This window comes from Mytilus galloprovincialis, chromosome 9 (assembly GCF_965363235.1).
Source record: "Mytilus galloprovincialis chromosome 9, xbMytGall1.hap1.1, whole genome shotgun sequence".
In the NCBI taxonomy this organism is placed as follows: Eukaryota; Metazoa; Mollusca; class Bivalvia; order Mytilida; family Mytilidae; genus Mytilus; species Mytilus galloprovincialis.
The window spans coordinates 2465369-2481316 of NC_134846.1; the positions used below are offsets into that span (position 1 = coordinate 2465369).

The window sequence follows — 15948 nt, forward strand, 5'->3', positions numbered from 1 at the left end:
ATCTTTCTATACACCTGGCTGTTGGTTTTCTCGTTAGAATTTTGTCAATAGTTTCATGCGGGTCTTTTTATAGTTGACTACTATACAAGTATATGGTATGATTTTTTTCTCATTGTTGAACGCTGTACATTTGGCTACAATTTATAATATCCACTTCATTTTAACTCTGGTGGATAGTTGTTTCACTGGTATGATACCATCTTACTTTATTTTCAAATTAATCCTGAAACTGAATATTTCAAAAGTACAATTGATTATCATTACATAACGGATCACAGAAGTTTAACTAATGAAAAACTGCAAAGAAAAAAAATACCTGATAGTCCTGAGTACAAACTTTATTATCTGAAAACCATTCTTGGTCATCCAGTAACAAGTACTCGAAAGTAGAAAATCATGTACGTTCAGTAACAGACAGTAGATACAAAACAGGCCATATAAGGTTCATTATTATTCTTGGAGTACCTATTGTCATTGATTTCGAGAGTAGAGGTACTCAAATAATTTTACTGGTTAACGAAGTACACATTTTTCTATTTTCAGGAATACTACGAGATTATACATCTACAACAATACAATTTTCCTCATTGAATAAAAACTTTATCTTATGATATCATATTAATGGCAAATGTTTTGTATATAACAATCTTGCTTCATACCTCAAAACCATATATTTACGTACATGTTTTGTCTTAACAAACGTTTCAAATTGAACCATCGAAGCTTATTGTTTTCAATTGTTTTATAACATTGCCGTTTGACATTCTGTAGCATTAGAGCAAATAATTCATGATTTCTGAGTAGAATGTATAACGCAAATTTGATCTTGAGGAATAAGCTTTGTTTAGTTCCCTCAAACGATCACTAATTTATTCCCTGTAGGTAGAAGGGATTTCGCTGGACGGCAAGCAGATGTTGGTTTTATATTTGAACACTTGTGAATATGTAACACGCCGTCCAACATTTGTAACTCCGTTCTCAAAGTGTCAATTGTTTGATGCAGGGAATTCTGGTCTTCCTCTAATGAATTCACTTCCTGTCAAAATAAAAAATACGTTATATATAGTTATCAAAAGGGCCAGGATTATAATTTAGTACGCCAGACGCGCGTTTCGTCTACATAAGACTCATCAGTGACGCTCATACCAAAATATTATAAAGCCAAACAAGTACAAAGTTGAAGAGCATTGAGGATCCAAAATTCAAAAAGAGTTGTGCCAAATACGGCTAAGGTTATCTACCGTTTCTCAGTATGATAATAAAAAAATGGATAAAATATGTTACTATATGAAAACTAGGATAGCAACTTCATTTGTGCAATCAGAGATGTAAGAAAAATGTCAGTTTTGTCTTGATATATTAACGAGGTGTATGTTAAAATGCAAATAATATAAACTAGTCAACAAAAGAAACGATACGCAACTTTGAAATCAAATTGATAAAAACAAGTTTAATATAAAACAAAAAGAGATACGCTATTGTAAAAACTCTTCATTTTCCATGTATGTGCATATGATTATGAAAATCAAAACATGTCGGAAAGAAACTAAATTCCGCATAAATGATCACATGATTCAAATTACTTTTGCAGAAAAATTGCATTAAAATCGATACACAATTTTCAAAGTATTAATGAGAAATTCAAATTTGTTTACAAATATGCAAATGGCTAGTAAAGTCATGTTCATGTTGTAAATTTTGGGTTGAAATATTGATTTTTTTAATTTTTTTTGTAAAAATAAGTATTTTTCTAAATCTCAAAAAATAACAAAAATAAATTTTGATTACGTCTCAAATCAATGCTGTAGATATGAAAACACGAAACTGTAAATTTGGAACCCTTCATATTAGATTTTAGGTTTGATACCGTGTATTTGAGTTTCATTCCACATATACTGTATATGGTAAAAAGTAAAAACACAAAAACACTGAACTCCGAGGAAAATTCAAAAAGGAAAGTCCAAAATCAAAAGGCAAAATCAAAAGTCCAAACACATCAAACGAATGGATAACAACTGTCATATTTTCTGACTTAGTACAGGCATTTTCTAATGTAGAAAATGGTGGATTGAAATTGGTGTTATAGCTAGCTAAACCTCTCACTTGTATGACAGTCGCATCAAATTCAAACATTGTCAACGATGCGTGAACAAAACAAACATACTCAGAGTAAAATGTCAAAAATAAATGAAAGGCTAATGTATACATTTCTTATGGGACCGAATTTTGCTTTACAAATAAACGAAGAAACTGTATGATTTTTAGAAAAAAAATTGGTGGCAAACTTTACCTTTAAATGAAAGGTTGGTATCATTAGTTGGAACTACTGTTTATTTTTAAATTGTCGTGTTTTGTAAATTTTGTCAAAAAAATAGCTTCCCCAAATGACGTCATGGAAGCAAAAAATGTTTTTTGTAAACGGATTTAAAGTAACATGGTCATTCGGTATAACAATCTTCAACAGTGATCGTATATAATAAAAACTTCATCTTGTTTTTGAAAAAAAGTCTTGTATCGTTTCTTTTGTTGTCTAGTATAGATTATAAATGTATTATATATTTTTTCTAATTGTATACCCTATTGTCATTAGTATTTGATAACATAGGGAGGTACCCTACCGTCATTGTTTATGCTTTAAGGGACATTTTCCCAACCAACAGCATGAGTAGTGCAATAAAATATTTGAAGTTTTAAAAAAAAAGTTAAATGTATTCGTTGTTTTATTGAGATTTTTCAGAGTAGGTTTAATAAAGTCATATTTAAATTGTTTTATCTTTACAGTCGACAAATGAAGGTTTGAATCCGTACTTATATTGTGTATGTCATGTGTATATAAACTGGTATCTATGAGATTAAACATAGCGATCATATAAGGGAGCCAATACGTAAACAAAACAAAATATCTATGAATATTATGTATATCCCATAAAGAGTCGTGGTTTGTGAAACAGCTGTATTTACAAAGTGCAACCTATAAGAAACTGAGCTACTCAATCACTGGTACTTTTTCCAGTTCTACTATTCGAGCCTTTTGTCTTATCCTTGTACGGACAGCTGATCTTCTGTTCTGTTCTTTCCGTCTGTTACGTTTAAATACTTCTTCTTCTGTTAACTATTTCAAATAATATAATTAAATAATTTATAAAATTATGACTTAGGTTTGAGTAATTTTCATATTTTATTGTAAATTCATGTCACTGAACGTTTAATTAATTATTGTCTTGCAGTGAAAGCGAAACAATGAATAAAAATTAAAAGACATGTACAACGAGTGCTTTCCTAAACTGTTCTGAACTCTTATCATTTGGAAATCATCCTTGTTATCGTGGTGATCGAATGAAATATTTCTAATACTAGTACAGTATTATCTCTATAATTTGAGAAAACTTAAACATTGACTTGCACGTATGAACTTAACAAAACAACAACAGAAAATTACATACATGTGTTTCATTTATATGCAAAATACTTATACTAAAATATGTCAGTCCAAATGCGCATGCTTGAATAAATATGTTTCTCATTTTTCCATGTCTTGACCATTTATACGATATGGGTTTGCCTGATCCTAAGGACATAATGGTGACCTATAGTATCAGCAATCCACTTAATTTAAATTGTGCTGGATAAATGTCGAATATGCTAGCATACCACATGTCCTTAGTGTATACGTATTTCAATATAATTTGTTTTCAAGGCAAAACAATCTATTTTTTAATCCTTTTTTTTTCAGCAAAACAAACACAATGACATAGGTTTATAAGTCTAAGTCAGATGTTCGATGCATGTTAAGTGGTGTTTGTAATTTTCAGTCTTTAGTTTTGTAAGTTATCATGTGTATAAATTGCTTGTCTTTTTCGTTATTGCCATGAATTTGTTGTTTTAATTTCGACTTCTAAGTTTGAATATACCTGTGATATATTTTGCCTCTAACCTATTGCAATTATGTATATCAGTAATGGCTTATAGTTGGGTTCGTGTTATTCAGTCTTTAGTCTCTATGTTGTGTTTTGTTTATCAATGATTGTCTGTTTGTGTTTTTTTTAGCCATTGAATTATTTTCGACTGATGTGTTTAAGTGTCCCTTTAGTATCGTTTGTCTCTCTCTCAATGATCAATTATAACACTATCTTAGATGAATAATACATGTTTCAAATATACTTACTAAATATTTTACAGGTCGACTATGTTCCACTTTGAATTCATCCACTCCAGAAATGACCCTCTTACACTGAATTTTTAATTTGATTTCTTCCTTTATCAAAGGAAGACAACTGTCTTCTTCGAAACATTGTTTTATTGCGTTGACCATTTTCTCATCTTCTTCATCGTTATTGTTAGTTTCTTCCAGTCCTTCAATGGGTCTGGAAACTTTCATCTGGAAAATGTTATGGACTGAATTTATTATACTATAAATTTTATACAAAGTCGTAGTCACAAAAAGGAATTACATTATGCCAAAATGAAAATTAATTTTGTAAATTGACTTATCATTCATGTATGAGTTCAATGATGATTTGTTCCATGTTCTTTGTGTTTTGAAACTAAGGTTTCAACTCCATTAGCCAAAGTTGTCCTCGGATTGGTTTGGCCATTTTTATGACTATTTTTTGTCATATAGTTCTTTCATTGTTTCTGTTTTTATAAATCCTTGGCTTGCAAATATTCAGCAATGAGTGTTCCTCATGGAGGTGAATCCAGAAAAGCACTGCGGACGCATGGAATTTATCTAACTTATTGATTTCATTTTTTATATATTTTGTATCTAATACTTTAAAGTTGAGAATGGAAATGGGGAATGTGCCAAAGAGACAACAACCCGACCAAAGTAAACAACAAAGTCAGAAGGTCACCAACAGGTCTTCAATGAAGCGAGAAATTCCCGCACCCGGAGGCGTCCTTCAGCTGGCCCCTAAACAAATATATACTAGTTCAGTGATAAAGAACAACATACTTATTTCCAAATAGTACACAAGAAAAAAAAATTAAAATAATACAAGACTAACAAAGTCCAGAGGCCCCTGACTTGGGACATGCGCAAAAATGCGGCGGGGCTAAACATGTTTGTGAGATTTCAACCCTCCCCCTATACCTCTAGCCAATGTAGAAAAGTGAACGCATAACAATACGCACATTTAAATTCAGTTCAAGAGAAGTCCGAGTCTGATGTCAGAAGATGTAACCAAAGAAAATAAACAAAATGACAATAATACATAAATAACAACAGACTACTAGCAGTTAACTGACATGCCAGCTCCAGACTTCAATTAAACTGACTTAAAGATTATGATTTCATCATATGAACATCAGGCACAATCCTTCCCGTTAGGGGTTTAGTATCATACCATCATAACATATACGAGAAGAACATAACCCGTGTCATGCTAACAACTGTTTTTTGAATAAAAGTGTTTAGTTCCGATGCAAAGACCCTATAAGTGAATCAATATTAACGCCAAAATAAAATTTAGTAAATGTTTTGACTAGTTTGTGATATCGAAAACCCTGGTGTAATAATTTTTCAGTAATACATAAATTTCTCTCGTTAAAATCTAAAACATTGTTACATACACGAGCGAATCGTACAAGTTGAGATATATAAACTCCGTAAGATGGTGACAAGGGAACGTCACCATTTAAAAATGGATAATTAACGATAGGAAATGATAAATCATCTCTTTTATCATAAATTTTAGTATTCAGCTTTCCGTTAATGATAAAGATATCAAGATCGAGGAAAGGGCAGTGGTCATTGTTAGTATTAGCTTTATTTAAAGTAAGTTCAACAGGATAAATTTCTTTAATATACATACTGAAGTCGTCATTATTGAGAGCCAAAATATCATCCAAATATCTAAAATTATTATTAAATTTGTTTATCAGATGTTGTTTCGATGGGTCTTTGCTTATTTTTGTCATAAATTGTAACTCATAACAATACAAAAACAGGTCCGCAATAAGTGGTGCACAGTTAGTCCCCATTGGAATTCCGATAATCTGACGATATACGGAATTCCAAAAGCGAACAAAAATGTTATCTAGTAAAAATTCAAGGGCATATAGCATGTTTTAATCTTTTTTTTTAAATTTCGTTTACATCTATTCAAATAAAATGCATGTTTTGATAATGTATCTTAATCCATTTTTTTGGTTCTGTCACTATAACGTAGGACACGTAACTGAGAAGCAAACGATACCGAAGTTGTATACAGATCATAAATCGACATAAAAACAATCAGTCTAATGACCAGAAAAGAAAAACGACCAAAACACAATTAACAGTTTACAAAACCAAAATAGAAAACTTATGACCAAGAAACACGAACCCCACTAAAATTAGAATTTTGATTTAATCCTTTATTTAGCATTTGAACAAAAGCTATGAGATAGCCTTTTCAATAGTCGTCTGGCGCGAAAAGGACGATAACTCAATTTTAGAATTTAATATTTTTGGAGACGGTCAATTTCCGGAATTCCATGCTTGATCATCCCGATTTTTTCTTTGGCCGTTGACAACAGAATTATTGCTGCATTCTTTGACAATAAGGTATATTTAACAAGGCAGTATTATCTATGTATTATCGTGGTATCAATATATGTTAGAAATGTTAGATACCTGAATTATTTGTAATTTTGGCAAGGACAATTCATCACGTCCCCTGCAAACATGATTTTGTAAAATATCACTTATTGGCATCTCCGGACGGCAAGCCAGATTAATTTCCTGATGATATTTACTACAGCATTCTGATTGTTATTAATTGCTACATATTACCGCTTTGTTTGTAAATCGATGTTTGTTTACATTATCAACAAATGTGAGTAACATTCTAGGTCGAGTTGTCGTTCGTAGTGTATAGTTTGTTCCAAACCAATGTTTGTTTCTGGTACAGGTTGGCAGTTGTTTATCAACAATAAAGTTGTTGCAACATAAACACATGTTATTTTCAGTGTGTATGTGTGTTTTTTCTTTCTTTCTAATTAGTTATGATTGTTTATAAAAACAAAATGTTTTTAAATTCATTTGGAAGACAGGATTGTCATGTAATTGTTATTTCCCTTGTTTAAAAATAGAAATTGCGTGTTTCTATATTTAACGATTTACATGACACTATTTAGTACATATTTGTTAACAATGGTTAAATAATATAGATATTGCTGTTTTGAATTCATTGTTAAAGAGAATTATATATGTTCTAAAATTCAATATTTGCATCGTTGCTTATCATTTATAACCTTTGTTGAAAGACTTAATCATTTTAGATAAGTTGTTTGAAAATATTGGTGGTTACAAACTTTTATCTGTTGTTTGATTGAAAGCAATCAATGGCGCTTTTCAAGGGCTGCCAAAGCTAATACTGTATATGGTTGGTGACAACATTGAATGATTGAGATGTTTGTGAACTGACATTCAGTCCGACCATGGGAAGCTGTGCTCTGCCGGATGCTTACTCAATTATTGGAGTCATTCAATGCTACATTTCTCTACTTTAGGTCTACATAATAAAATTTGTACTTATTGAAAAAAAATATATATTGTTTTCATTTATTTTATTTAGATAGCGCTATCACATTCGGCATCCATCGTATTTTTATTTATCAGTTGTCAAATTAAACCAATCTGTGGTCTGCATCCCCTGCATAATTGATCCTTTTACATACAAGTCAGACCCCACTCCTTTATTTCTTTAATGGCTTTCAGTTATTTGGTGAACACAGGGATTGATTCCCAGTTTCCTCCCCAAACTTCTCCTATACTCCATTCATCAACAAGAATTATCCCTGTTTTATCAAACTTTTCTCACGATTAAGACCACTCTGCCTCAAGCTTTCATCCATCAAATTCTCATTTCTAGTCCTCTTGTTCCATAGTTCCCATAATTCTGTCCAACCCCTTTAAAGTGTCACAATGACTCGTACCCATTAACAACCCATCATTCGACAAATTATATTAAAGAACCTGATTTGTCTCCTATATGCAAAAATTACGAGTCAGGTTTTTTTTGCTTTAATATAAATGGCCGGTTTTTTCACACATCTCATTTTTGAACTCCCATGCGTATTTGTTACTATCAACTATATGGCATCAATGCACATAATTCTATCTTTTCACAAAACCACAAAAATTGCATAGCAAATACATTCTCAGGGTTTTTAATAAAGTTTACTTTGCGAGCACAAAGTGAGGAATTAATTATAAAACAATTTGGTAAAGCAAAATAAATATTTAAAAGATGTTTTAAAAATAGACTATAGTGGATGAGCTACCCCTTCGTGTAACAAGATTTATCTCTCCTGGGATTTAAACACATTGAGATTGAGATTGAATTGTTTCCCTTTGATAACAACCAGTTCCAAAGCAAGATTATTTGTTTGATGATTTTTAATTGATTAACAATATTTTGATAAAGGAAAAAAATATATATTGTTTTATTTAGATAGATTATTTTGATAAAGGAAAAGGATAATATTTTCAATTTCGAGGTCTCACAAAGGCTTTTTCACCTTCTATTCTAGTTTTACATTAAAAACCCAAATTTAGATGAAAAGGCTATATGAGAGTTTCATAAATCAAAAGTTTAAGATCATACAAAACCATCTAAGGAATAAAACGGTCTTTGAAGAACATCAAAACAAAACATAATTACTTGAATTACTTGATGTACCAAGCATTTAGCTTTATGATACATGATAATATAAGGAACTCGATATTATTGTTATTGTAACGAAAACGAACCTGTACTTGTCAGGCATAAAAATAAAAATCACTCATCTGCCTATGAATTCGTCTATTGTTATAAAATATACGGTAAAACAATCCTTAATCTATTTTATTACGTAACTGCTTAAAGTGTAACAAAGAGTTCATTTAAGTTCATTGGGAAGTGTAAGATTATATTTTGAAGAAGGTAATGATGATTGATTTTTTTGCAATATGTAATCTGTATGCATTCCTCTAGTTTTGTTTTTCGGGCTTTTTTTTCTCCAAACGGCTGATAATAACTTGCAGGTTCCTTAATTTCAATTATACATTCATCAAAATTCAATGATGACGTCATCTTTTTGATCTTTTTTATTTTGCTTTTGTGACGTTAAGAAAATAATGTTTTATAGAAACATGTCGAATCTCTCTGCAAATTATTTAAAACAAACAATAAAGTTTGCGAACATATTGTCTTTAAATCTTTTGAAAAACTAAGTTACCGTTTCAATTGCAATACATTACTCCATTCCCAATAGTTACAAGCCTCGTATTTTAATCCTTTTTTTCAATTTGATTTACTGGAGAGGAGAAATATAGGTTCAACCACTGAATTAAGTGGGTAACGATATTTCTACTCTGGAGACATTTTAAGATTAAAAGCTGTACGCTTGTGAAAGTGGAGAATATCGTTGTATACTAGACAAAGTGGTGGCATCTGTTTCTCTAATGCTTTATTTACGTTATTTGAACAAAGTTTATCCTTCCTTTCCAAATATGTGTGTTCTTTATATGTGACGTCATCATATATGGTCGTAATTTTTCATGAGGACACAATAGACAATTCAGAAGAAAATAGGAAAATTTGACGACGTAAATGAATTTCGACTATTATAAGAGGTTTAACTAGCTATAAATATAGCTTCAGTCCACTATTTTGTACATAACAAAATGTGGGTATCAAAACAGGAAACTGACACTTTTTTTCGTTTCGTTTGATGTGATGGAGCTTTTGATTTTGTTATTTGATTGGGGATTTCCGCGACAATGTTGAAATCATTTTCTTTTTTTTTTCGGGGGGGGGGGGGGGAGCACTTCAGTTTTTTTCGTTGTTTCCCTCAAATAGTTGATGTGTTTCCCTCGATTTTAGTTTGTAACCCGGATTTGTTTTTGTCTCAATCGATTTATGACTTTCGAACAGCGGTAAACTACTGTTGCCTTATTTGGTACCGAACATATTAAGAAGAAATGGTGGTTTGTTTTATGGCTAGCCGAATCTCCCGCTTATATGACAATGCTAAAAATTATCACTAGATTACAAACAGTATGTGAAAGGAATACAACACAAACACACGCAAGAAGACTTTTCACAGAGAAACGCCCAAACAAATAATATAATAGTCGACACAACATGCAAACAACAACGAACATATTTCATCAACGACAGATAACACAAACCGTCATGTACTTACGTAACGAGCATGCAGTCTCGAACTTGATACAATTATTTTCACAGTACCAGTCAAAACAATGTTTATGACACTGATGGTATTGAAAGGCATTTTTATAATTATTTGGACTACAAACGATAAGACATAACACATTATCCAACCGATGCTATAACAGAAACATCAAACATAAATACACGAATGTTGTATACATGTACAAAATACGGAGACATGTCGTACAAAGTAGCAGTGCAAATTAACATTCGGTATAACAGTCATTCGGGAGTGAGTCACGTTTGGTACTTAGCAAACATATGACATAGATTTTAAATCACTATCTAAGACGTGGCAAAAATACAATTAGTGTTAAAACACGAATTCCAATGAGACCATTTTTCTCCAGATACCAAATAAAATACATAGAGAATAATACATGGCAAAATCCGTATCATATGTCGTATCATCCCGAGACATCAATATCAGCCCAAGGGCCTTTAGGCCCGAGGGATGATATTGGTCGAGGGTGATACGGCATGTGATACGGATTTTGCCATGTATTATACGCTTTATCATATATTTCAACAGAAGAGTATTATATTATATGAACTGTTTTCTGATCCCGATAGATTAGCACTGGGTTACCTTCAGTTCTGCTTTTGTCTTGGTTCAAAGCCTTAAAATAACTGCTTATACAAAGCACCTGGGTTACCTTACCATTTGCCTGCTGCTGTTTTAAAAATATTTTGTTTATTATTGTATTTATTTGAGTGTTTTGTATTTTTTATAGTTGCATTTAGTGTGCCAAAAAATATGCAAACTTGATGTTCGTGACGTCACATACAATATGAAAACTTGACGTTCGTGACGTTACATACCAAACAATGACGTCATTAAAAAAATGACCTATTTTGAGGAAATTTTTTCTTAAGCAAAAATAAACAAAAAACTTTATGTAAAAAAAGAAAAAAAAAAAAAAAAAGTATGCGATACGGGTTTTACCATGCGATACGGGGTATGCGATACGGGTTTAGCTATGCAATACGGGGTATGCGATACAGGGTAGGTGATACAGACTGGAAAAACAACCTTTATTAGATATACAAAATAGCTGTATTTTGTACTAAATATATGATAAATATTATTATCATCATTATAATAATATTACTACTGTAATTTCAGAAATTATTGCGATGTTTTTATTATTGCGTAATCGTAGCAGGGTTATAATCGCAATAGTTTGAACTCGCATTTTAATTTTTTGTATATGAATTGAACAGAATTTTTCTCAATATCGCAAACATTAAAATCTCATTTCAGTCTAAAATGGCAAAATTGCAATAATAAATGCACGCGATAATTTCTGAATTTACAGTACTGTATTAGTATTATCATTATTATCTATTATCATTATTATTATTTTTATAATAATAATTATTATTAATAAATATTAATAAAACAAAATACTATTATCATCATTATTATTATTATTATTTTATTATTACTATTACAATTGCTTAAAGTTCACTAAACGAAAAAAATCTAACCAACATTTTACACATTAGATTATTTACCATATTTCTTTATTTTATATCAACTGATAATGCAATATCATTTCTACCTTATTCATTAATTAATCTATTGATGTAAATGTAAGACCTGTTCGATTCATATAATGTATATTATTTCATACCCTAATTGGTTAATATAAGTTTATTGAAAACGATATACAACAAGAGGAAATAAGCATAATCCTAATCAATATAGCCAAATCTGATTGAATATACAAGGAAGGTTCAGTTAATGTATACGACTATTATGAATATTTAAAACATATAGGGAATTTTCGTATAAATAGCTTTGTATCGTTGTCAAACTTTTTGAAATAGTTGTGGTATTTGATAAGGTTGACGGGGCTAAAGGTAACACAATAAGCTAGTTTACTAACAAAATAACATTTTAGAATATGCCATTCATGTAATCAGATAGGTATTACATATTTCGTTTGAATAGCCATCAATAACGAAAATGTGTGTTTTAGATCAGCTGTATACACAGGAATGTTGAAAATTTTCTTCAAAAATTTCCATTGATCAATCGTTTTTTTTTTTTTTTTAGATTGTCGTTCATGATGAAATATTTAAAAATTTCAAAGAGTTGCCACTAAACAAATATTGCTAATAAATCAAAGTTCTATTTAATAAAGTTGTCATCTTGGTTATATTTATCTAAAATCGTTTTGAAGTTTTAACAAGAGACAAAAACAATGTATGTTTAACAAAAATCTAAAACAACACTTGAACCGGTTTCCGGGTTTACCTTAATTAGAGATACCCAGAAGCTTAATATTTGAAAACCAAGGATGTGTAAAAATCGAACAAGATAGAAAATTTAAAAAAAAAAAAATTTTTAAGGCTAAGTAGGACCTTACATACATGGTTCTACAATCTTTTCATTTCATGTTTCTACAGTCTTTTAATTTCACCTTTCGGTATATTGATGATGTACTGTTTCCTAATAATAATAGATTCAGTGATCACTTACATTTAATATATCCAAGTGAACTTGAAATTAAAGATACTACCGACACAGATAAATCTGCTTCATATTTAGACCTTTTTCTCGAAATGACTACTGATGGTAGGTTGAATATCAAAATTTATGACAAACGCGATGATATTAATTTTCCTATAGTCAACTTTCCATTTTTGTGTAGCAACATCCCAGCGGCACCAGCATATGGAGTATATGTGTCTAAATTGATACGTTACTCTAGAGCTAGCTCAAAGTACGTTGATTTTGTTGAACGAGGAATACTGCTTTCTCAAAAGTTGCTTAGACAGGGCTATGAATCAATCAAATTAAGGTCATCACTCAAGAAATTTTACGGTCGCCATCATGAGCTGATTGGCCATTATGACAAAAGTGTGTCAGAAATCATATCTGATATTCTTCCTCAGTCATAATAACCTTCCATCATTACCGGACTGAACAAAGAAATAACACGACGGGTGCCGTGTACGGTGCAGAAAATGCTTATCCTTCCGGAGCACCTGATTTCACTCCCGGTCTTTAGAGGAGTTCGTGTTGTTTCTTAATTATTATTTATAACTGTTGATGTAAATGTCCTTTGGTTTTGTGAGTCTTTGATTACTCCTTGGTTTTGATTGTTATTGTCTTTCGATACCTGTATCGTGGCATTGTAAAATATTAATTTTTTTTTCTGTCTGTTTATGGCGATTTGATTGATATTTTAGACTTAGATGCTTCTTGTTTTTCATTAGTTGTTATTGTTTTTGACTAGCTGTCAGTAACGGCGAGAACTCTCAGATCTGTGCATAGTGTCTTTCTGTTGTGTGGATGTATTAATATTCTTCCACGTCCACTCTGTTCTTGTTAGATACATTTCTTTTTATAGCCATCACAAGTAAATTCTTTTTTAGCTTTCAATTTGTTATGTGTAATTGTTACACCACTGTTCAAGGTTAAAGGAGGGTTAGCGCTTTCAAACAAGTTTCTATTCTATTCATGTTGAAAAAACTCAAATGCCGATTATGTTATATCAATCTTCCAGATTGTAAATTGTACTCATTCAGCATGCTGTAATATTTTTATATGATTTCAAACATTAATTTAAACTATCAGAATATATCACATACATTACTTTCAGTCCGACGTACTAAGAATTAACCCTTGAAAAGATGAGTTTAGTGTTCAGCCAATCGATTGCCAAAATATATATTCAGATAATTATTGTTATTATAAACTTTATGCATATACTACTATGTCTTTTACAAAAACCTACATATATAAAGGCAACAATAGTGTATAGCTGTTCAAATGTCATAAATAGATTGAGAGAAAACAAATCCAGGTTACATAATAAGACCAAGGAAAACGCATCAACTTTAAGAGGAAAACAACGAAACAACATAAACACTAAAGTGCAACATACACAGACGCCAACATACATAGAAACGGACTATTCGAAAACAGCTTGCATATTCCATATACTATATATAATTTCAAGTACATATAGGTTCAATAATGTATACACACATTGTTTGAAGTTGTTTGAATTTATGAAACTCATAAAGATTTTAGGTTCAAATTTATTTTTGATATTAATATTATTACTGTCATCATTAACATTATTAATATTTGTCTTTGGTTTTCAACCGTTGCAATTGTTTTATAATAACTCATAAACATGCATAACCAATTGGTGGTCCCGTCAATATCACATGTCTCTTCTTGTACTTAATAGTAAATAAAGGCAACAGTAGTATACCGCTGTTCAAAACTCATAAATCCATGGACAAAAAACAAAATCGGGGTAACAAACCAAAACCGAGCGAAACGCATTAAATATAAGAGGAGAACAACGACACAACATCGAAACGCAACACACACAGAAACAGACCAATCATCAGACAAAACACTACGAGAATAACAAATGTAACATGAAAACCAAATACATGAATTTGGGATAGACAAGTACCGTGCCACGTCTTATCTCAATATCTCAAAAATAAGAGAAAACACAAACGACTCAACGTTAAAATGCAACACAAAGAGAAACGAACAATATATAACAATGACCATCTTCCTGACTTGGTACAGGACACTTTTAAAGGGGAATAAAAGTGGTGGGTTGAACCTGGTTTTAAGGCATGCCAAACCTCGCACTTTAATGGCAAAGTTAAATATAACATTGAAATGACAACATAATATTACAGGACTACAATACAAATAAATAGGAGAACATATTAGACACAGAAAAACATGGGTTGCTACCACGAATACATATAACTACCCACATCGCTTTTTATACAATTTGTAACTTTTTGGCGTTGTCTTTAAGATATTATCTATTAATAAAATTAGGACGCTTTTTTGCGTTTAATTCCAATGTCTTAGTTTGCATTTATTGGCATAACTGGAAAGATTGAATATTCACAGATTACTGCAAGTTTTAAAAAGTGTGTTGACGTTTTTATTTTCATGCATTATAATGTCACAATTGATATGCCCAACTGTTCTCTTTTATCGTTTATTTTGTTTTGTGTGTGTAAAAACTTAAAAATAATATCACAAAAATACTGAACTAGTATAAAATTTTAAAGGGAATGTCCCTAATAGAATAGAGTTATGGAAGACAAATTCACATATACAGTATATCCATTTTCGCTTCCTTATGTCTATGGCATAAATCTAAATAATACATATTACAGCAATATAATGATATCTATCTATAATTACACAACTTTCGGGTTTCACCAAATGAAGTATCAGTTGCGTAGAGTTTAATGTAGGTTAATAGTAGCAATGATCAACAAAAAGTGTAAACAACACAGCAAAGAAAATAACTCAAATTGGCTTACCTTATATATTTACTTAATCACTAAATAATCGCTTGCATGTGTACACAAGTTAACAGCTTATATGATATATAGCTCAACTTGTGTAAATTTCCAGAATTTTTTGGAAAACCCTAATCTATATTTAAACATAAACTTTCCAACGGCTAAACTATTCACTCAATATTGCTTCACTACAAAGATGGTGTATACGTCTTAAATATGAAATTAGTTCAGTTGTGTGTATAAAGAAGAAGATGTAGTATGATTTCTAATTAGACAACTCTCCACAAGAGGCTAAACGAGACAGAAATTAACAACTATAGGTCACCGTACGACCTTCAACAATGAGCATAGCCACGACTTGGATACTAGTATGAATTAAATTATTTATAATATTTGTAAATTTCATTAAATGTTCAAGAAAGATTGCAAAGCATAT

The 15948-nt window shown here is 31.0% G+C and overlaps 1 protein-coding gene across 1 annotated transcript; it reads right to left on the minus strand.

Annotated features, from left to right (window-relative positions):
- Positions 1-317: 317 nt before the first annotated feature.
- LOC143044241 (uncharacterized) lies at positions 318-15594 on the minus strand. The gene is made up of 4 exons (XM_076216167.1): positions 15531-15594; positions 4166-4378; positions 3005-3112; positions 318-1036 (listed from the first exon to the last, which is right to left on the minus strand). The coding sequence occupies exons 2-4, from the start codon at positions 4376-4378 to the stop codon at positions 854-856; spliced, it is 504 nt and encodes a 167-aa protein (XP_076072282.1). The 5' UTR covers positions 15531-15594; the 3' UTR covers positions 318-853.
- Between the last annotated feature and the right edge of the window lie 354 nt (positions 15595-15948).